The sequence below is a fragment of the Arvicanthis niloticus genome, chromosome 26 (assembly GCF_011762505.2).
Source record: "Arvicanthis niloticus isolate mArvNil1 chromosome 26, mArvNil1.pat.X, whole genome shotgun sequence".
Classification (NCBI taxonomy): domain Eukaryota; kingdom Metazoa; phylum Chordata; class Mammalia; order Rodentia; family Muridae; genus Arvicanthis; species Arvicanthis niloticus.
This window is the reverse complement of record NC_133434.1, coordinates 27,309,444-27,332,438: the sequence shown is the minus strand read 5'-3', so window position 1 is coordinate 27,332,438 and position 22,995 is coordinate 27,309,444. Positions and strand designations below refer to the sequence as shown.

The 22,995-nt window shown below is 47.7% G+C and overlaps 2 protein-coding genes across 5 annotated transcripts; one reads left to right on the top strand and one right to left on the bottom strand.

Annotated features, from left to right (window-relative positions):
- The first annotated feature begins 11,857 nt into the window (after positions 1–11,857).
- Positions 11,858–14,919, top strand: Snx22 (sorting nexin 22). 4 transcript variants are annotated; one of them, XM_076925354.1, is made up of 7 exons: positions 11,858–12,037; positions 12,386–12,469; positions 12,839–12,943; positions 13,403–13,500; positions 13,818–13,850; positions 14,041–14,108; positions 14,413–14,919. In XM_076925354.1, the coding sequence occupies exons 1-7, from the start codon at positions 11,963–11,965 to the stop codon at positions 14,529–14,531; spliced, it is 582 nt and encodes a 193-aa protein (XP_076781469.1). In that variant the 5' UTR covers positions 11,858–11,962; the 3' UTR covers positions 14,532–14,919. The 4 variants fall into 4 exon arrangements, with proteins under 4 accessions (XP_076781469.1, XP_076781471.1, XP_076781470.1 ...); XM_076925356.1 differs by lacking the exon at positions 12,839–12,943; XM_076925355.1 differs by lacking the exon at positions 13,818–13,850.
- Positions 14,920–15,145: 226 nt separating this feature from the next.
- Positions 15,146–21,434, bottom strand: Ppib (peptidylprolyl isomerase B). The gene is made up of 5 exons (XM_076925353.1): positions 21,232–21,434; positions 19,803–19,916; positions 18,460–18,553; positions 16,176–16,360; positions 15,146–15,479 (listed from the first exon to the last, which is right to left on the bottom strand). Exons 1-5 carry the CDS (start codon positions 21,364–21,366, stop codon positions 15,357–15,359), a joined length of 651 nt encoding a protein of 216 aa, XP_076781468.1. The 5' UTR covers positions 21,367–21,434; the 3' UTR covers positions 15,146–15,356.
- Positions 21,435–22,995: the final 1,561 nt, after the last annotated feature.

Here is a 22,995-nt window from a genome sequence, read left to right as displayed (position 1 = left end):
AAACTCAGGCTGGCCCCTAATGCACTCTATAGTAAAGGCTAGCCTTGAACTCCTGATCGTTTGGCCTCAGCCTCCCAGGTACTGCAAGCCACACGCTTGGCTAATTTGTGGTTTTTTTTTTTTGTTTGTTTGTTTTTTTTTAAAGACCCAAATTGAGTCCACTCAACAAGAAAATTATGAACAAGTCTCATTTTGGTACTAACTTGTCCTTATATTTGAGCACCTGAGACAGTCTCCCTGAAAGTCTTGCAACGATGTCTTGCCCTGCTGGTATTAGGAGCAGCCACTAGACAACTTTTTTTGTTTTTGTTTTTGTTTTGTTTTCGAGTCAGGGGTTTTCTTTGTTGTTCTGGCTGTATTAGAACTTGCTCTGTAGTCCAGGCTGGCCTCAAACTAACAGAGATCTGCCTACCTCTGCCTCCTAAGTGCTGGAATTTAAAGGTGTGCACCACCACATCTGGCTTAAAAATTACTCTTGTTGAGTCTTGTGTGAGTCCCAGCCACATGGGAAGCTGAGGCAGGAGAATCCCTTGACCCTAAGACATGGGTGGGGCTGAGACTATAGCTTAGTGGCAGAACACCTGACTAGTACCTAAAATCCTTGGCTTGATCCCATACAGTGCAAAACAACTCCACTTTTTGAGAAGCCACAGACAACCCCCTGTGGAGTGCTAGGGTGTAAGATACGGGCACCTCCATTCCAGACCTGCAGATCTGCAGCAGCCACAGCCTCTCCTGGATTCTGTCTGTTGTCCTCAGTTCTTGTCCAATGGCTGTCTATGGTGAGTACGGAGAGAGGTAGGAGCTGACTGGAAAGTCTATGTGGTGGAAAGTCCTGCAAGCATCTCAGAGTCTTAACTCAAGCACCATCATACCTGGGCAGGGAGTGAGTGGCCCTTAGAAGTGACACTGTTGGCTCATGTCCTAGGTTTCACTCACATAGGACATGCTCACCAGAGGTGTCTTCTTACCCCCACCCTTTCTAAAACCCACTCTCTTCCTTCCTCAAGGCCTGTCCTCACTTTATAAAAATGGAGTTTAGACTAACTCTGTAGTTTAAAAATGTCTTAGCAAAACTTTTTTTAAAGGTTACTCTAAAAGCCAATGTTCACACATAAAAATTATCTATTTATTTGCTTGTTTGTTTGTTTGTTTGTTTTGGTTTTTTCCCGAGACAGGATTTCTCTGTGCAACCTTGGCTGGCCTGAACTTATCTGTAGACCAGGCTGGCCTTGAACTCACAGAGATCTGCCTATCTCTGACTCCTGAGTGCAAGTAAGGTATGTACACTAGTGTGCTCGTGTGTGTGTGTGTGTGTGTGTGTGTGTGTGTGTGTGTGTGTATGCTCTCTTCCTCTCTCTCTCTCTCTCTCTCTCTCTCTCTCTCTCTCATACACACACAGCAGAGTAATTTTTAAAAATCAGGATGTTTGTAGCTCAGTGTAAAAGTCGCTTTTATTTGCTTGTTTACTGCCTTTGTCTGCTAACCTAGGCTTAGTCCTGGTTATGGAAGCATCTAGCCGCCTCTACACAGTCTTATCTAGGCCTAGAATGTTTTCAGTCTCTGAGACTTACAGCTGAATAAGCTCATCCTTTTTAGCTCTTTCTGAACTCTGGCTGGCTGGTCAATTCAGCTGTTCTGGCTCAAAACTCCTCTCCCCACAGACTATCTCGCTGTTTTCTCTCTCTCTCTCTCTCTCTCTCTCTCTCTCTCTCTCTCTCTCTCTCTCGCCCCCTCCTGTCTCTTAAGTGGCCTCTCTTTGCTCTCTGTTCTCGTGAGAGTTGGACATATCCTATTCTGTCAAATCTTCCTCTGATTCCTCACTTTATTGGCCTCTCAACTAGACATCACTTTCAAACACCGTGCTTCCTTCTACAAACTAAATCTACCTTCATTGTTTGGGATTAACAGTGTGTATTCAGTGTGCGTCTCTATTCCAGCCAGAGTAGCCATGTTGCTGGACTGAAATCCCTTCACAAATCATTTGGTAGAGTGCTCACATGCAGAGCCTTGGGTTTGATCCCAAGCAATGCCTAGACCTAGACAAGATGGCATACAGCCATAATGCCAGGATTTCACAGGAAGTGGAGTCAAGAGGACCAAAGTCCAAGGTTGGCTACACAGCTAGTTGGAGGCCAGACAGGAGAGCCTGGGTTTTTTTTTTTGTTTTTTTTTTAATTAAGTAGTTAAAAGTAAAAATTATAAAATGTCTTTTAGCCAGGCATGATGGCACACGCCTTTAATCATAGGACAAGGGAAGCAGAGGCATGTGGAAGCCAGCCTGATCTACAGAGAGAATTCCAGGACAGACAATGCTACATAGAAAGACACTGTCTCAAAATAAAAAGAATTTATATTTATAAATTTATACTCAAACACATATATCTATATCTATATATGTCTATCTCTACAGTAAAGGCGATCAGTAGGAGCCATGCTCAGATGATGACTAAGACAGGCTGGTTCACACCAACCTCTGTCTCTGACACTTCTGTGCACTACGGAGCAAACAAAGGAACCCTGATCTTGAAATAGTTGTATCTCAATGTACTGAAAGAAATAAAATATATTAGAATGAACCATATGTAGTTGCCAGTATCACGCTGGTTCCAGAAGTATAAAAACAGTAATTTTGTATAAATAAAAAAAATTAATATTTATTCACTGTGTGCCAGGCCCATGCTAAACAGTTCAGAAGCATGATGTTGTTTAAGCCACATACAAATCTCTTGCAGATAAGGAGTTGGGTTGGGGGCGGGGGTCAAAAATTACAGAGACAAGCAAAATTGGGATCAGCTGTAGCAGGCTAGACCCACCCTTGCTCTTGTAATCCGGTTGAAGCCCTCTGGGCCAGCGTGCCTGCATGCCCCAGAGAAGAATCCGGCCTCTGTGCCCAGTGGCGCCCGCCAGCTGCAGCCAGGAGCTGTTTGTTTTCTTAACGGGGGTTATCCAAACCTCCTGAGCGCCTCTCAGCTGCAGAAGCCCTGCCGGTGAAAAGCAGCTTTGTGTGATGATGGTGAAGGGCGAGGTTCCCAGCCAAGGCCCGAGCTGAGCCAGCTCAAGCACCAGCATGCGGAGCTCCCCGAAGCAACCAGTGCCACCACAGGAGCAGCCTGATGTCGGAATCATCTTCACGTCCAGCTTCTCCTGCCCGTTGTTTAGTCCATGATCCTGCCTAGGGGCTATAAGCTGTGGAGTCCACGTCTGCATGCCGTAACTAGTGTGGAGGGGGCCCAGGAAGCTGGTGTAGGAATCCAGAAACAGACAGGTGCCTGCCTTTAGTGTCCCGACCAACTGTTTCGAGGATCAGAACATGATCCGGAACTCACTGTAAATGCTAGCGTCAGGCTCCTCCGAGCTCTAAGCAGTCAGAAAACTGGAAGTGAAGTGCTTGCTCTAAAATCTATTAATGGAGTATAAGATCCTAATGTAGCCAAGAAAAAGAGCTTGTGAGATGGCTCAGCAGTGAAGGCGCTTGCCACTAAGCCTGATGACCTGAGTTTGAGTCCCAGGGACCCGGTTGGTGGAAGGAGGGCATTGACCTTCACACTTGAGAGTGCGTGTGCATATGTAAAAGTCACAAAATTTTCAGAAGCAGCCAAGCAGTACCTGCTTTGGCGTTGATATCATGGTATATATTGGTTTTTGTTGTTGTTGTTTTGTTTTTCTGTTTTTCGAGACAGGGTTTCTCTGTGTAGCCCTGGCTGTCCTGGAACTCACTCTGTAGACCAGGCTGGCCTTGAACTCAGAAATCGCCTGCCTCTGTCTCCCAAGTGCTGGGATTAAAGGCGTGAGTCACCACTACCTGGCGTTTTTTTTGTTTTTTTGTTTGTTTGTTTGTTTTGTTGTGTTTTGTTTTTTAAATAATTCACAAATTTGCAGTGTCTCTCCCAAAATATTGTAAGTAGTACCTCTGAGTCAAGGAGATTTGGGGGTGGGAGTGGAGGGGTGCTGTTGTTGATTGAGACATGGGTCTCATGTAGCCAAGGCTGGCTTGAAACTCACTATGTAACCAAGGATACCTCTTGCCTGTACCTCCCAAGTGCTGGAATTGCAAACTTGTGCCATCACACTCACCATAAGCCTCTTGCTGTTTGACTGCAGTCTTGTTCTGTGGAGCCCTCGGGACCTAGGAGCAGAAGGTTGCTATACATTTTTACACCTCAGGTGCGTTAACTCTCATTCTATAACTAGTGAGGAAAACACACTCATTTGGAAAAATACCTGGTAAATTGGTTCAGTGGGTATAGGCACTTGCTGCCAAACCTGGTGATCTGAGAACAGTTCCTGGGTCCTGTATCCATATATCCCTGTAGACCTGTGAACACCTGCATGGGATGGCACCTTTCCCCCACAGCAAACCAATCAATTTAAAAAAGAGAGAGAGAGAGAGAGAATACTTGAAAATTGAGTAAGTGAATGAAATTCACAAGTCTGCAGGGGGGGAGACTGGTGAAGGTGGAATGCACACACAGATGCACACACATGTACACACATGCACATAAACATGCACACACATGCATACACATATACACGCACATGAAAATTAAACACCACAAACTACCCAAGCAGTGCATGGTGACGGACACCTGTACCTGTGTTATCAATGAAATCAAAGCCAGCCTAGGCTCCTCACCCCTCAGCTAGCCTTCAAATCTAGAAAGGTCATTCTCCACAGGTCCAAAGGAAGCTCCAGGTTCTCCAAACTCCAAAGGCAGTGCATGAATCCAGAAATGACAGTCTTGCCTCTGCTCAAGTTGGACTCAAAAGGAATGTTTAGGAAAGCCTAGGTCAGCCTTTCTCACAAACCTGAGAAAACTGGTTTCTGTCTGCCAGAAAGAGCCACTTTCTTTGGCATATACCTATAGTTTCCTATCAAAGCCCAGGCTGACCTCTGCACTCCTCAGTCCACAGGTACTTGTTACGAATTTCAGAGTCCACGATAACTCCTAGGCATCCCTCCTTCAAGACACCCCTTCATTTTCTACATAAGGTCATGGTTTTCCTCTGCTCCCCAATTCTGTCTCCTGCTGTCCTTGCTCCTCTTGCAAACAGCTCTGGCCACATCCAGTCTGCTTCCTTCCCTCTCTGCTCTGAACTCTTTCTGATGCTGCCTCTGGATGTTCTGTCTCTTTCGTTCTGTGTCTGTGTCTGTGTCTGTGTCTGTGTCTGTGTCTGTGTCTGTGTCTGTGTGTCTGTCTCTGTCTCTCTCTCTCTTTCTCTCATCTAAAATAAAAACCTTTCCCTTAACCATAGAACAGCCATCTTGGTGGTTTCTTTACTGCATCCTGGATTATAATTCTCTCCCTATTCCCTGGAAGACACTCACTCCAGAGTGTCCTGCCCTGCACCCAGGAAAGGAGGGAGGAGTATCGTACCTACAGAGGAATCTGAGCAGACAGGCCTCACTGGGTTTCTTCCTTTATCTACTAGAGTTACAACACACTCTTTGATCTGATCTCACCTCCATAGAGCCATCTGTGCCTCCTGACACCTAAGCGTGAAGACAAGTGGTTTTTCTTTGCTTTGTAGTGCTGGAGATGAATCCAGGGTCTCATGCATCCTATGCCCCTAAGCTAAGTCCCAGGTTTCCCACCCTCAAATGGTTTACCTAAGATCTTTGGACCCTCACCTCTAAAGTATTCCATGTCACGTAAAAGAGGTCATCAAATCCTCCAGAATGTAAAAGTAACTTTTATTCTCCTGTCATAATTGTTGTCTCAGAGGCTCTGTCTGATAACCTAGGCCTAAACCTGGAAGCTTCTAGCCTCTGTACAATCTCATCTAGGTTTAGAATGTTTTCAGCCTCTGAGACTTACTGCTGAATACGTGCTTTCTAATTCTTTCTGAGCCCTGGCTGGCTGGTTTGACTCAACTGTTCTGGCTCAAACTCCTCTCCATGCTGACTGATTCTTACTGGCTTCTTTCAGATTCTGACTGAATTGCTCTGCTTGGCCTCAAACTGTCACTCTTCTGGCCCCTTCTCATTTGCTTGCTTGCTCTGTATTTACCTGTGTCTAGCTTGTGCTCTCTTCAATCTGTCTCTGTAAAACTCTCCTGGTAAGGGGACTGGAGAGATGGCTCAGAGGTTAAGAGCACTGACTGCTCTTCCAGAGGTCCTAAGTTCAATTCCCAGTAACCACATGGTGGCTCATAACCATCTGTAATGGGATTTGATGCCTTCTTCTGGTGTGTCTGAAGACAGTGACAGTGTATTCATATACAATAAACAAACAAAAAAAACCTCTCCTGGTAAAACCACCTCCTCCTCCCTCTCTGCTGCTTTACTCTCCCTCTCAACTCTACTGTACAGTGCTCCACAAACTCTACTGTATTTCTGTACTGTACTCTCTTTTATACTGTCTCTCTCTTAAGTAGCTTCTCTTGCCTCTTGTGAGAGTTGGGCATATCCTATTCTGTCAAATCTTTCTCTGATTCATCACTTTGTCTGCCCCTCAATTAGTCATCACTTTCAAACATGGTGCTTCCTTCTACAAACTAACTTTACCTTCATTATTTGGGGTTGAAGGTATAAGGTATATACTAAGGGCGTGTCTATATTCCAGCCAGAGGGATTAAAGATGTATGCTAAGGGCCGAGCCATACCACAGCTAGAAACAGTTTCAAATACCCTGTAACACTGGAGCTGGAGTTGTAGGTAGTTGTGAGCTGCTATGTGGGTGCTCAGAGTCGAACCTGAGTTCTCTGGAAGCTCGGCCAGTGTTATTTACTATGCCATTTTTCCAGTTCCAAGCTGTCTTTTGTTATAGGAATATCAACAAGACTCTTACAGGGTTTCTATTATTGTGATGATACATATCCAAAATCATCTAAGAAAGTCAGGGCAGAAGCTGATGGAGAGGCCATGGAGAAGGGTTGCTTCTGGGCTTGCTCCATAGGCCTGCTCTGCCTACTTTCTTATAGAACCCAGAACCACTTATGGGCAGCCCCACCCACAATGGGCTGTGCTCTCCCACTTCAACCACTAATGAGGAAGATGCCTTACAGGTTTGCCTATAGCCTGCTTTTTTTGTTTGTTGTTGGTTTTTTTTTTTTCTTCTGAGACAGGGTTTCTCTGTGTAGTCCTGGCTGTCCTGGAACTTACTCTGTAGACCAGGCTGGCTTCAAACTCGGAGATCTGCCTGTCTCTTCCTCTTGAGTGCTGGGATTAAATTTGTGCAACACCACTGCCTGGAAAATATAGCCTGATGTTTTGTTTTTGAGACAGGGTTTCTCTATGTGTCCCTGGTTGTCTTGTAACTCATTTTGTAGACCAGGCTGGTTTTGAGCACAGAGATCCACCTACCTCTGCCTTATAGCCTGATCTTATGGAGGCTTTTTCTTAATTTATGCTCACTCCTCTCCTAAGTGTCGAGTTTGTGTCAGGTTGACATAAAAACTAACCAAACAGTGAGTGAGGGACAGTGTCTCCCCCTCCCCCTTCTCCTATACTGGAGACACACAGCAATTACAGACTGTACTAAGTGCTTGATGTGATGTGGAAGGAATCCTCTTCAAGGAGCGTACAATAAGCTCACAAGTGGAGGGGTCAAGAGAAAGTGTGTTCCAGGTAAGAACGTGGAAGGTTAGAAAAACTGGAAGATTCCTGTGGCCAGGGTGATGAGAGGGAGTGGAAATGGGATAGGTGAGAGGGGTTGGGCTGAAGGCATCTTAAACTGTCAGGGTCCCAGTTTTAAGCGGAATGCTGTGCGGAAGCAGGTACTCTGATAGCAGTTTGCATTGTGAGACAGAGAACGAGCCTTATATCCAGAGAGAGACTAGGAAACAGAGGCCAAGAGACAGAGGCCATTAGGATGATGCTCTGAACACTGGGGTCACTCTGTGGGTAAAAGAGACTCGATGCCCCTTTGTTGAATTCAGATACCAACATCCCAAAGAGGAAATGAAACCCCAGCACTTCTCCTTGGAATGGGTCATTTCCCTTCCAGAGACCACACCTCCACCTCTACCTGGGAAGTTTCAGCTTCCTGGTTCCCTGGCCTTGGTACACTGAATTTGGAGAAGGAGAACTTAAGAATCAGTGTTGGTGAGGGTGTCCTCTGCAGACCAGCACTTCTGTACTAGCAAGAGAGAGGTCTCCGAACCTCAGCCCTAAGACAGATGCTCTGCTTTCAGCCCTACCCCAACCCCTCCTTCCAGGTATGAACCTAATAAAGCCAAACTTCTCACCTTCCTCCACAGGGCCTCTCACTGTGTGAAGTTAGTGCAGGATTCTTTGCTATACACAATTTTACCATAACTAAAGCTGCACACGTTTGCACAGCAGTGGGATAAAGGTGCCTGTTCATTTCTGCAGAAAAATAAAATAAAATCTTGTTGGATATTTGATGTGGCAGGAGCATCGTATCACCATTTATCAGAGTTGGTGGGTATCTGGAGTTTAAAATCATTAAACTCCAGATGGGGGTGTGCCAGGTGGGGGTGATGCACACCTTTAATCCTAGCACTCAGGAGGCAGAGGCAGGGAGACCTCTGAGTTTGAGACCAGCCTGGTCTACAGAGGGAATTTCAAGATACCCAGAGCTACCCAGAGAAACTCTGTCTCAAAAAAAAAAAAAAAAAAAAAAAAAAAAAAAAAAAAAAAAAAAAAAATCAACCAAACAACTGAATTACCAACCAAACAAAAATAACAACACAAGAAAACTAAGGATGGAGAGTTAAAAGTTTGGTGGCTGAGAGCACTGGCTGTTCTTCCAAAAAAAAGGACCCAGGTTCAATTCTCACACTCAGATGGAAACTCATGGCTGTCTAGAAGCCCAGCTCTAAGGGATCTGAGACATATACATGCAGGCAAAACACCTATACACATAAACAAAGTAAAATTTTTAAAAAGTCAAGGATGTGTGAACATCATCTCACATAAATACACAGTACAAAGTAGCAGAAGTGTGTTTAGGGCCATTTCAGAAACTGTTGGAAATTGTGTCCTAATCCCAAACCAAAATGAATGAATTCAGTTTCTCTTTTTGAGACAAGGTTTCATTAAGTAACCCTAGCTGGGTATATATACCAGGTTGACCCATGTGAGAGAAAATGTCTTCCATCACAGGTAGCTAAATCTGTTGAGGGTCAATACTCTATAAACCTCTCCAACTTTAAAAGTTTTACACAAACTTTGTTTTTGAGAAAGGGTTTCTTTTTCTTTCTTTCTTTTTTTTTTTTTTTTTTTTTTTTTTTTTTTTTGTTTGTTTGTTTGTTTGTTTGTTTTTCAAGACAGGGTTTCTCTGTGTAGCCCTGGCTGTCCTGGAACTCACTCTGTAGTCCAGGCTGGCCTCGAATTCAGAAATCTGCCTGCCTCTGCCTCCCAAGTGCTGGGATTAAAGGCGTGCGCCACCACTGCCCAGAGAGAAAGGGTTTCTTTATGTAGCCCTGGCTGGCCTGGAACTTATCTAGACCAGGCTGGCTTCATACTTGCAGAGATCCACCTGCCTCTGCTTCTAGAAGAGGCCATGGAAGAACACCGTTTTCAGGCTTGCTGTCAAAAGGGTCTGTCTGTAGCCCTGGATGTCCTAGAATTCACTATATAGACCAAGCTAGCCTTGAACTCATAAAGTTCTGCCTGCCTCTACCTCCCAAATGCTGGGATTAAAGGTGTATGCTACTAAGCTTGGCTATCTGTCTGTTTTTTTTTTTTTGGGGGGGGGGGGGTATTGGTTTTTGTTTGTTTGTTTTTATATTGTCTGCCTGAACCACTGGTCCAGGGTAGCACCATATGACCACTGGTCCAGGGTAGCACCATATGACCACTGGTCCAGGGTAGCACCATATGACCACTGGTCCAGGGTAGCACCATCCAGAGTGGGCGGGCCCTCCTTCATCAATCATTAGTCAAGAAAATGCAGACAAGAACTCTGCTGGCAGCATTTTTTCAACTAAGCTTCCTCTTCCCAGATGACTCTAGCTGTGTGAAATTGACAAAGAACAACCAAGGTGCAAACCTACATTCTGCCACATAAGTGGCAGAAAATAGTGGCATAAGAAAATACTGTCTTGCGCCGGGCGGTGGTGGCGCACGCCTTTAATCCCAGCACTTGGGAGGCAGAGGCAGGCAGATTTCTGAGTTCAAGGCCAGCCTGGTCTACAGAGTGAGTTCCAGGACAGCCAGGACTGCATAGAGAAACCCTGTCTCAAAAAATAAAACAAACAAACAAAAAAAGAAAATACTATCTTTGTATTTTTGAAATCAAACCACTATGTTTTCATAAGAGCAGAAAACTTTGTACATTAAAAACACAGCAATTTGCCAGGTGGTGGTGGCCTTTAGCCCCAGAACTTGGGAGGCAGAGGCAGGTAGACCTCTGAGTTTGAGGCCAGCCTGGACTACAGAGAATGTTCCAGGACAGCCTGTGCTACACAGAGAAACCCTTTCTAAAACAACAACAACAAACTAAGCAACAAAAAAAAACTAATCCGAAATTACAGCTGAGGCATTTCGGGTAATGCTAACTGACAGTGCGTACTGTGTCAGCGTTCACAGTACAAAGTGTGCGTGTTGTGTGCTCACAGCTAAGGCTGAAGTGACACTTGGGGTGCATGAGCTGAATGCACACACGATCAAGGGCTGCCAGACACAAACACACTTTAGATTCATCCCATGTTGGAGTTTAAATTAAGTTTTAGTTGTTGCATATTCGGGAAATGAAGGCCATTTTTGTTTTACACATGAAGTGATAGTTCTGTATTGAAATCTTATTATAGCTGGGCAGGCACATGCCTTTAATCTCAGTACTTGAGATGATCTCTGAGTTAGAGGCCAGCCTGTTTTAGAGATGGAGTTTCAGGACATCAAGGGCTACAAAGAGAAAACTTATCTACATATCTAGAAAAACCAAACCCAAACCAAGCAATGAACCAACCAAAAATCCTACTATATTCTAAAGAAGACCAGCAGGGTAGATGAACACATCCATGACTTCCCCCAGTTCCTCTTCTCCTGTACCTACTTTTTATTAACTGTCTGCCTCTACCCGCCCATCCCAGCAGAACAAGCCCAGAAGGAAACCACTATTGAGTCCTGGCTGAGTTGCTCAAGCTGACTTTGAACTCCTGGTTTCAAACAATTCTCTTGCCTCAGCCTAATCATTACGTGGAACCCCAGGCCCCGTGCCATTCAGCTTCACTTAGTTTGTATACTCCACTGTTACTTGTTTTACAACTGTGCAGAAAGTCCACACAGTTCTTCATATCCAGGCCATGGGACTTTCAATTCTGAGCCTGGGTTTTTTAACTGCCTCTTCACCATACACTAGCTTGGAGCATATTAGGCATGCTAAGGTAGGAAGGATGGATGGATGGATGGATGGATGGATGGATGGATGGATGGACGGGTGGATGGAATAAATGAATGATCTGTAGATGCTCATCAAAGCTAGAATGGATCCCAGCCTCAACCCGGCACTGCCTCAGTTGGAATCTTGAGGTGGTGTTACCGGGACCACATGAGAGAGGGAAGGTTGGGGTGGCCAGTTCTGAGAACAGTGATGATCCTAAGCAGAAGCCCAGGCCTGGACCCCACTGTGCCTTCGTCTGGCACCTTAGCATCCAGGGCACTCAACAAAGACCAGGAGAAATTTGAGAAAGACCAGGTAAAAACTTAGCTCAGCTGCCTACCTGGCAGGCAGTGGACGCTAGGAAAATGTTTGACAAATGGATAACCACACTGAGGGTTCCTTCCCTTGCCAACCGGCCTGCGGTGTTTGTTATCTTCTCGCCTCAGGACTTTAGTGGGCCAGGGAACACCCTGGGCGTGGCGAGGGCGGGGTCCAGGATCAGTGGGTGGAGCCTGGAGCTGAAAAAAAATCCAGAGAGTGGGGCGGGGCCTACGGGGGCAGGGCCTGGAGCCCGAGGGCGGGTCGTCCACTTAGGGCTGCCTGGCTGCTCCAAGGAGTTCGGGTGCCCTAGCGCTCGATCCGGGAGAGGCTGTGGCTGGATCGGGACGCGGATGCTGGAAGTTCACATCCCCTCGGTGGGGCCCGAGGCCGAAGGGCCCAGGCAGAGTCCAGAGAAAGGCCACATGGTGAGCAAATGGACCAAGAGTGCGTGTGGGGATCTACCGAATATCCTTGCGACCGGCGCAAAAGGGACCCAGAATTCAGGGCTAGGACATTCGTTGCAAAGGTTCGGGGTTACTTGGCTTTGCCAGTCCCTTGGACAATGGTCTGGGCTCTTGAAGGGTCGCGTGGAGCAGAGGGGAGGGCCCGTCATCCTTTTCTTTCAGGTGTGTGTGGGGCTCGGAAGGGGTGTCCCTGATGATGGCACACCAAGTCGGCTTTGTGCCTTTCAAACACCAGAAATTGGGCGCGTCTCGCGGCGCGGGTCCTACTGCATCCTTTGGACCCACCGCCCGCACTCCTCCGTCCGCCAGGTGTTCCAAGTGGAGGTGCTGTACAGCGGACGCAGACACACCGTGCCGCGACGCTACAGCGAGTTCCACGCTCTACACAAGCGGGTGAGATGTCACGGACTACCCACAGATCTGGCTCCAGGCCAGGCCCCTAGGTGGCATAAGAAAGAGCTCTGATCCCAGCTTCTGGTTGGCCACCTCCATTACTGTCCCAGCCCCCGGGAGGGTGCAGATCGTAGGCGACTATCCCAGGGCTGCAGAACCCCTCGCTAGCTAGAGCCCAGCTCAGACTGACCTTGTCCATGTGCGCCCTTTCCACTCTCTGGCTTGTCACTTCTGTCCCAACCACTTCTTACCAGCTATCCCAGGTTGAAGCTTAAAAACATAATAGAGAGAGGACTGGAGAAAGTCCTCAGCTAGGTGCAGTGGGCTTGAGAGCTTTCCTGGGATCTCACCTCGGTAACTGATGCACAGATCAAGAAACGGTACAAAGTGCCTGACTTTCCCTCAAAACGCCTGCCCAACTGGAGGACCAGAGGATTGGAACAGCGCCGGCAGGGCTTGGAGACCTATATCCAGGTGTGCACGGGGCACACTTGGTTGCCCCTAGCCTGAGGGATCAGGGGAGACCCAGTTAGAGATGTGGAAGTGTGTGGGGGCCCCACAACTTGAGGGGTTGTTACTCAGTATCCCAGGCTGTTTTTCCAAATTAGTACAAACTTTTCTATCTGGGTTATTTAATGTTTTGACTCATCCAACAGATTCTTCACCCCTAGGGTAAGATCCTGTGTTTTCTTCATGAGGTGTGTGTGGATTCGTTCCTCTATCAGTGATAGCTCTTTTTGACTAGCCTTCCTACATCATGGGACCAGTCTGTGTAGTCCATCCCTTAGAATGGAGTTTGGTATAATAATGCTTGTTTCCACTGCCTTGAAATTCTTAATTCATTCTGGAACAAACGTCCTCAAAATGTTTGCAACAGGTTTTGCAATTAGTAGCTGGATCTGATTGCACACTGTCTCTTGTCTTCTTCTCTAGGGCATCCTGTACCTGAATCAGGATGTACCTAAGGAGTTACTGGAATTCTTAAGACTTAGACACTTTCTGCCTACAGACTCCAAGGCCAGCAGCTGGAGGTAAGGATAGCCCTGCTCGGGTGGCAAGGGTTCTCAGCCACAAAGGAACCCTGAAGGACAAGCTTTTTTTTTCATTTTTGAATGTACTGGGCCCTGGCCTGGTTCTGATACTCTGCTTCACTTATCATCTCTCTTGACTTGGAGCAGGGGCTGTTTTTTGGTGGACAGCTTTGGTTACTCTAACTGCCTAGCCTCCACCTCCGGAACTGGGCTTGCTACAAAATAGAAGCAATAGTCCCCTGGGCTATTGTGTCTCCACCCCCTCTTCACCTCCCCTGGGTATCCTCAAGCAACTTAAGTGTTTCTCTTCTTTTCAGCACCCTGGGGGAATTCCTGCCTAGTGACACCAGGCAAGTCAAAGTCCTGCCCTAAAGGCCTGCTGACCCCTGGTGGTTACATGCTAGGAGGCAGGCCAGCAGAGCCTGTTAGCTAGTTCCTTCCTTTTCCTTTGTGGGTCCCTGCTTTTGGTCCTCAGTGTCCATCCCATGAGTCTTTGCATTGCCACCTCTCAACTCTCACCATTCACAACTCTTCTCACAGCTCACAGCTGCAGCACCAGCCGGTCATTGGCTTCTGTATGGATCCCTACATTTACACCCAGTCACCAGGTGAGCCGCTAACTTCCCATCTGCACCTCCCTCCTATTGTCCCTCTGGGGTTACCACCTGCTGCTCCTGTAACTGGCAGCTTGCTTTGTAACTTCATAGAAACTAGTGCAGTACAAAAGGTTCACCAGGTCTCTGTTCCCCTGAGGCCTGCCTTCAAAAGCTAATAAGAATAGATGGGGAAGAGGGAAAGCCAACAGTGCCCCATTCTGGGTAGACAAGCTGAGCCTGTGGGCAGCTCAGAGTGCTGCAAACTCAAGGCCAGGCATATCAAACACTAGCTCCTTCTTCACTTTGTCTCCCACAGAACCTCTCCCAGAAGTGGTGGTGGATGGTGTGCTCCAGGGTCTCTATGGCTTCAGCACCAGCCCGGCCCCCGCCCAGCCAGAGGCTAACCGTCACTCTGCTCCATCACCAGTACCCTGACTAGCCCAGACTTCGGGCCTTTCTGGACAGTTATGTGCCTCAGTCCCAGGAGTTCGATATAGGAAACTGGGTTTTCCTTTGGACTGGGCTCTGTTGTGCACTGACAGCTGTAGCTGGTAGAACTCAAAGACTCTTAAAAGCCCAGGGGTCATGGCAAAGTCAAGGTAAAGAAAAAAGTATGAGGTAGTTTCAGAGGTAGGCTGAGAGAGAAAAATCAGGTGTATTTTCTTTCTTTTTTTTTTTTTTTTTGTTTGTTTGTTTTGTTTTTTTCGAGACAGGGTTTCTCTGTGTAGCCCTGGCTGTCCTGGAACTGACTCTGTAGACCTCAGAAATCCGCCTGCCTCTGCCTCCCAAGCGCTGGGATTAAAGGCGTGCGCCACCACCACCAGGCCCTATGTGTATTTTCTAGCCCAGCCTGACAGGTTAAAGAAGCATAGGGTGAGGTACTGGCTAGAAAACCTCTGCCTGGTGACCAGTGGGAAGGATGGCCTAGTATAGGCTTCGTGGGAACCCAGGGAAGGAGCATGTATCCATCAGCACAGAAAAGTCCCACGCTGGGACAAAACTCAGGACAGGTGCTATATACATCCCTAAACAGAGCCCACACTTATATTAAAAAAAAAACCCACTTCTTTATTGATCAGCATTGGTAGAGTTTTATATAAAAATCAGGCCTGTGGAATGTGAGGGGTGTGGTCACCCCATCAGACGGAAGCACTGGGGCCAGAGTGGCACAGAACCTTGTGACTGGCTACCTTCACCTGTGAGGGTGTCCACAGGACCCGCACAGACAGCTGCTTAGAGGGATGAGGTCCCTCAGGCCCTCTACTCCTTGGCAATGGCGAAGGGTTTCTCCACTTCAATCTTGCCACAGTCTGCAATGATCACATCTTTCAGGGGCTTGTCCCGACTGTCTGTCTTGGTGCTCTCCACCTTCCGTACCACATCCTAGAGAAGAAAGGCAGGAGAGGAGAGGTTGGGTGGGGGTCAAGAGGCATACTGCAGGGAGAGAGCTCTAGTGAGGGATGAACACAGAAGCCAAAGGAGCCAAAGGCTCAGGCACTGAGGTGAACTGAGCCAGGGTGACAGAACACGATGCTGGGTAATTGATCCAACACTGCTCAGATATGAGTCTGAATCCCTGATTCAATGAGTGACCAGAGGATCCTGTAGCTGGACAAGGTCTTCTGAATGGGTTGTCCAGGGCCTGGAAGGACTTAGACCCTTGGGGGCATGGGGATGCAAGCTAGGTATCATGCATTTTTTTCTCCTGATTGTGGTGCTAGGGATTAACTCAAGGCCCCAAGCATTCTAGGCTAAGCACCCTCGTGGAGCCAGCCACACAGACACTCTCAAACGTGGTCTCAGGTTGTCCAGCCTAGCCTTTGACTCCTGAGTTCAAGTGATCCTCTTGCCTTAGCTTCCTGAAAGCTGGGACCATAGGCATGTGCAAGGCACCCAGTCAGGCTGTTTATTCTTGACACTTTGCCACCCCATGCCAGGTTAGGAGGAACCAATGTTGCTGGTCTATATTTGTGGCTTGGGTGCCTTTGGGGAAAAGATTTCCTACGTGAAGCCCTTGCCTGTCCCAGCTGGATCCTTGGTAAAGACTACCAAGGTTTAACGTCCCCCTTCTAAACTTACCATGCCCTCTAGGACTTTGCCGAAAACCACGTGCTTGCCGTCTAGCCAGGAGGTCTTGACTGTGGTGATGAAGAACTGCGAGCCGTTGGTGTCTTTGCCTGCATTGGCCATGCTCACCCACCCAGGCCCGTAGTGCTTCAGCTTGAAGTTCTCATCTGGGAAGCGCTCACCATAGATGCTCTTTCCTGGGAAGAGACAACAGGTCAGGGAGGTGGGCTGACCCACAACAGGCAGGTGGTTGGGCGAGGATCTGTACAGTTCAGGCTGTCCTTGTTAGGCTAGGCTGGAGTGGCAGTCTTCCAACAACAGCCTTCCTATCTTCTCTCCAAGCTATCGGGACTAAGACTACCTGGGGTATGAGGCCAGGCTCAGAGAGATGCCTTGCCACATGCATGATGCTAGGGGTATGGGGTGCATGGGTGTAGAATCCTTCAAAAAAGAGCTGCTGTAGCCAACCGGATCACCCTTCCAGACCAGATCACCCTTCCAGGGTTACAAGATAGGTGCAGCTGCAATGGGGGTTGGTTGGGGGAGGAAAAATAGCAAGTAGGGCTCCTATTTGTTTTTTAAGAGCCAAGAGCCTCTTACCAAGGAACATAAAATAAAAGACGTTCATGAATGTTTGTCATTGTGAGGGGTATGGGTCCAGGGCCATGACCATGAGCATAGAGCCTCATACCCTTTCCAAGAACTTGGTTGCAAAGTTGGTTTCCCCATTACCCACCAATAGACTACTGGGTCTGAGAACACTAGCACAGAAACAGCCATCCTCTCAGGCTGGTGAGATGGCCTGGCATACAAGGCAACTTGCTGCCAAAGAGGAAAACTGACTCCTGGGAGTTGTTCTTTGACTTTACCATGCATGCAATGGCATGTGCTAGCCAACCCCATATACCCTCGTACAAGGCCAGGTGCGATTAGCCCAGCCCTCAGGAGGCAGATCTCTAGGAGTTCCAGGCCAGTGACACACAGTGACTAACTTCCTTTGCTCTCAGCTCACCAGTGCTCATCCCACAGCTCCTCAGGGTGCCTCAGGTCAGAGACTGCCCTGGTCAGAGACTGACCAGGGAGATGTAGGTGACTGTGTAGCCTCTGGGGAGGCAGAGAACCAAGACTAGACTAGTTGGGGTGAGGTGGCCTGTTTCCTGCAATGGCTCCTGGCTGGACACTGACTGCTGACACTTCCTATTTGACTTCCATCCATGGAAATCTTAAGTCAACCATGGGACTGCAACTGCCCGTTCCAAAAAATCCAATCTATATCCGTTTCACTCTCACCCTCAAGACACAAGGAGCTCCGAGTCAGTCAGTCAGTCAGTCAGTCAGTCTCTCTCTCTCTCACACACACACACAAATTGAAATTTGTATTTTAACCTTTGTGATGGTAAACATACATGACACTTAATCTATCACAGAGCTCCCATTCATCTGCCTTGAAAATGGATAAGCTTCATGCCTACCAATTTTTTTTTCTTGTGGGTTTTTCCTGAGATAGTTTCTATTTAGCCCTGACTGTCCTAAAACTCACTTTGTAGACCAGTATGGGCTCATCTGTCTCTGCCACTGCAGGTGCCACCTCACTGGCTTAAGTGTATGGGTGTTTTGTATACACTTATGTCTGTGTACCATACATATGCCTGAGGAGACCACAAGAGGGTGTCAGATTCCCTGGAACTAGAATTGCAAACAGTTGTGAGTCAACCCGTATGAATGGAGCCCAGGACTCCTACCCCCTGCAAGTACTCTCATTTCTCTAGCCCCTGGGGTGCTAAAATTGGCTAGGCCAGCTGTGAAGTGACTCTGGAACCTCCTGTCTTAACCTGAGTGCACACACCACCACACTTGCCTTGAGTTCTCCACCTTTACTTATTTCTTGTTTGTGTGTGTACAGATATGTATGGGTACATGTGATCATGCCACAGTAGCTGTCAGAGGACACTCTACAGAAGTCATTTCTCTTTTTCCAATGTTTGAGACCCAGGAAACAAAGTCAGGTCAGGAGCCTCGGCATCAAGTACTTTTACCCGACTTTCTCGACCTTTAAATTTACATGTATGTGTGTGACACAAGCAACATATTATGTGATACAAGCTATAGACTTGTATTAATGGTAGATACCTGGCAGAGAGCACACGTATACCTGACCCCACCTTCCTCTCCTTTGCACTGGGTTCCCCTTTCAAAAAAGGGTACAGCTAATCTCAATGCAGGAGAGAGAGGATGCCTGGCCACTCCTTGGACACCACAATGTCAAGACTCCTCTGCTCAGAGGACCTGAAGTTACCTCCTGTGCCATCACCCCTGGTGAAGTCTCCACCCTGGATCATGAAGTCCTTGATGACACGGTGGAATTTGCTGTTTTTGTAGCCAAATCCTTTCTGGAAAGAGGGAAGAGAAGATAGGAACAACGGAGAATGAGGCAACAAGCAGATATCAAACAGGCCTGTAGAACCTCACCCACAGCTCTTTCTGGTATAGATGCAGCATTTAATTTAATTTAACGTACTGAGAGACCAGCCACTGCAGGTCAACACAAAGCATACAGATCTGGGAAAAAGCCAGATCTCTAACCTCTTTCTGACTTTCTACAGTTCCTGAGTGATGTAACCCAGGCCATGAAATGCCTTTCCCCCTCTCTGTTCTCATAAGAACAAATTCGAAGTCTGGGGATTTATCTCAGGTAGCAGTGCTTCTCCTTGCAGGAACACAGTCCTGGATTCTAACCTAAGCACTGTATAAGTTGAGTGTGGTGGTGTGTGCCTGTGATCCCAGCACTCAGGAGGTAGAAGCAGGCACAACCAGAAGCTCAAGATCACCCCTGGCTACAGGGTCAAGGTCAGGCAGGGGCTGTCTCAGGAAAATCAAAATAAAATAGACAAGTTAAAATACAAACTTCATTAAACAGAATATATGTCTCTTTAAAATTCCTTGCCAGATTCTTGGATCAAGTCCCTTGGACCCTTTTTCCTTTTTAAAAAATTGGTAACTCAGAGCTGTATGTGTAGTGGCACAAGCCTTTAATCCCAGCAATTGGGAGTCAGGTAGGTTCAAGGCCAGTCTGGTCTACAGATGGAGTTCCAGGATAACCAGGGTTAACCAACTCCCTCCCCTAAAAAAAGCTCTTATTCCAAAACTAGTCAAATCACGTGGTCTAAGAACATTCAAATAAGAACTCAAATAAAATCAGACGTTAAAGATTACTCTTTAAACATTACAGAAACAGCACCATGTTTGTCTATGTTCTCTCCAACATAAAACCACATTAACATTTCAGCAGCCAACAAACCATTTGGCACAGGTAACTGTGAAGCTTCCAGTTTTAGCTCTTTGGATTATTACTGTATTATGACTAGCTGTAGGAAGCAGCAGGGGCTGGGAGAACCAGCTCAATCTCTGAGTAGTGCCAAACCGTGGGCAACTGAGGTTCTGAGTAAGTCACTGCAGCTCCAGGGCCTTCTCCAAAATTAAAAACTGGACCCCTTCATTCCTGCTTAATATACAAAAATATCTGGTCCTCAGGGAAGCCAGCTAGTGAAGTCTGGCTACCGCTACAAAGAGGCCACATTCTGAAGTCCCAGCTGTTTCCATCCCTGTGTGGGGTTGCCTACCTTTGTACCAGCCACTTACCTCTCCTGTAGCCAAGGCTACAAAATTATCCACTGTTTTTGGAACAGTCTTTCCAAAGAGTCCAAAGACCACTCGTCCTATGGGTTCATCTCCAATTTGGAAATCAAAGAACACCTAAGGAAAGTGAACAGTCCAAGCTTAGCCTTTTACAGGGGCCTTGGTAGAGAAGGGCGTGCCTGAGAAATTACCCCATGGTGAGAACAAAGCCTAAAGCAGCGGCTGAGTCTGATTTCAATGGAGGCAAAACCCTTGTACAAATCCAACGAACAGGCCAGGCCGGAGAAATGGCTCGGCTGTGAAGAGCATCTGCTGCTTTTCCAGGCCATACACTTAATGTTCTCAGCACCTAGATGGCGGCTACAACCATCTGTACACTTAGGGAGGCTCTAGATGTCTCCAACCCCAGTACTACTAGTGACAAAATGGCAGGCCACGGCAGGCAGGCAAGAGGTCCACCACCGAGCTAATAACCCCAGTAATTAATCTTGCTAAACTGTAATCTCCCCAAGTAGCTGGGAGTACACATATGCCACAGCAGCTGGACTGCTGCATTACCCTCCACCTCAAGAAATGATTACAAGCCGGGCAGTGGTGGCGCACGCCTTTAGTCCCAGCACTTGGGAGGCAGAGGCAGGCGGATTTCTGAGTTCGAGGCCAGCCTGGTCTACAGAGTGAGTTCCAGGACAGTCAGGACTACACAGAGAAACCCTGTCTCAAAAAACCCCAAAAAAAAAAAAAAAAAAAAAAAAAAGGAAAGAAATGATTACAGACTGGCCATATGGCCTAGGGAAAAATTGTTGTGGCCAAGCCTGAAGGCCTGAGACCCACATGATGGAAGTAGAGAAAATCGGCTCCTGCAAATCGTCCTCTGACCTCTACAGTTGTACTGTGGTACCTCTGAGTCCCTCTCCCTACTAAGTAAATAATGTAACATTTTTTAAAAAGTTTTCGTTCTCGGACTATGGAATACCAATCAGTGCTTTTTCAATGCCTCCAGATGATAGAAACAGACATTAAAGGGGGAAATACACAAGGAGATCACTGTGCTTGCAAGTTGTTAACTGCATTTACTGTGTGTGCTACAAAACACACTCAACTGAAGTGACCATAGTAAAAGAAGATTCGGCAATCAATCCTGATGTCACCATTTCCAGACAATGCAGAGTATGTGCAAAGGGACCGTCCTGAGGATGTCCGTGCTGGCCGAAGCTGGGCATCCTGGGTCAGGGCGGGGGGCTGGGGGAGTCTGGGTTATTCTCTAGTTTGAGTAGGTGGGGTGAGTCTGGCTTCAGAAGATCAAAGTCAACCCAAGGAAAAGCTGAACAAGAACAAGGACGCTCAGGTCGGAACTACTGGGCCAGACCCGCTCCGGCTTGAACCGGACCGAAGGCAGCGGAAGGCAGGCCTTGCCGGTGAGGGGAGCCCAGACCTTGACTGTGACTTTAGGTCCCTTCTTCTTATCGTTGGCCACGGAGGGTCCTGGCAGCAAAAGGAAGACGATGGAGCCCACGATGAGGGCGGCGGCAAAGAGCACCTTCATATTGCGCTCCGAGAGGCGCAGCATCCACCGGCAGCAGCAAGAGCGGTCGCTACAGCCCGGACCGGAAAAGGGTGTGGACGCGCAGCGTGCGCGTGGCCGCCCAGGCGCGGGGTGGACCCGGGACCGCGGGCCGCCTCGCAACGCCAGGAGCGCGCCACGTTCTCCCTGCGCGGCAACGCGGAGTGGTAGGCGCCGCCGCGGGCGGGGCTGCGGGTGGCTGCCACGTTCCAGCCCTCTGATTGGGGATGTCAAGGCGGTGCGCGGAAAGCGGCGTTGGGATTGGTCTCAGAAAGAAAGACTACGTACCCCAGGATGCTTTGCGGCCCGACCTGCCCACCCATCTTTTAGATGGTTGTCATGCCTTGTGACTACCAAATTTGGAGGTGGTCTTCAAAAAAACTGGACACACTTAACCTTAGCGCTAGGGGTTGAATTTAGCTGTTGAGCGTTACAACATACCCTTCTATATCTTCTATAATATCGGGAATAGTGGCTCACACCTGTCATCCCAGTACTGGGCAGGGTAAAGTAGGAGGATATCGAGTTCGAGGCCAGCCTGGGCTACAGAGTGACTCCTAGTTCTTCTTTGGCTAGAGTGAGACCTTGTCGTAAAACAAATACGACCGGTTAAGGTAGCACGTCTCTTTAATCCCAGCACCTTGGAGGGAGAAGCAGACAGATTTCTGTGAGTTTAAGGCCCCTTCTTCTATGAAGTTTCCTGCTAGCAAGAGTTACATAGTAACACCTATGCCTGCGAATAAAAAAAGGGGTGGGGTCGGGGGGGGGTGAAGAGATGGCTCAGAGTGTTAATGCTCTTGCTTTGCAATGATGAGGACGTGAATTTGGATCCAACTCTAAAAGCAGATCATGGACGTGCTTTATGACTCTAATGCTGGTGCTCTAGGAGTGCTGGACATAGACGAGTCTGGTAGACTTGCTTGCTGCCAAACTAGTTCTTAGATTGAGGGAGAGATCGTGTCTCAAAAAGAAGAAGGTAGAAGAGAATAAGAGACGTACGTCAGACATCTAGCCGCCGCACACGTGTGCATGTACACCCTCCCCCCAGCGCGCGCGCGCGCGCGCGCACACACACACACACACACACACACACACACACACACACTTCCATTTTTAGTTTTTACCACTTTACTCTTCATCTTTCTCTGGGAATCCTGTGCTTTCTCTGGGAATCCTGTGCTTAACTGCTGTGCGAGCCTATGAGACTACGCATTCTGTTGGATACTTTGGTATTTATCGTTTCCTTCTTATCTGATATTTTTAATGTAGAGCAGTCAGTGCTCTTAACTGTTGAGCCATCTCCCCAGGCCCCTGGTTTCCTTCTTACAATGTGCCATTGTATGTGAGTGGATAGATGTCCAGCGGCCTGCATGTGGAGGGAGTTTATTCTCTTCTTACGTCACAAGGATTCTGAGGGTTGAATTCTTGTCCTCAGGCTAGGAGGCAGCCAGCTTTACTGAACCTGAGCTATCCTACCATCTCCTTGGGTTTTTGTTTTTGTTTTGTTTTTGCGGTTTTTGTTTTGTTTTGTTTTTTGAGACAGGGTTTCTCTGTGTAGTCCTGGCTGTCCTGGAACTCACCCTGTAGACCAGGCTGGCCTCGAACTCAGAGATTCGCCTGCCTCTGCCTCCCTAG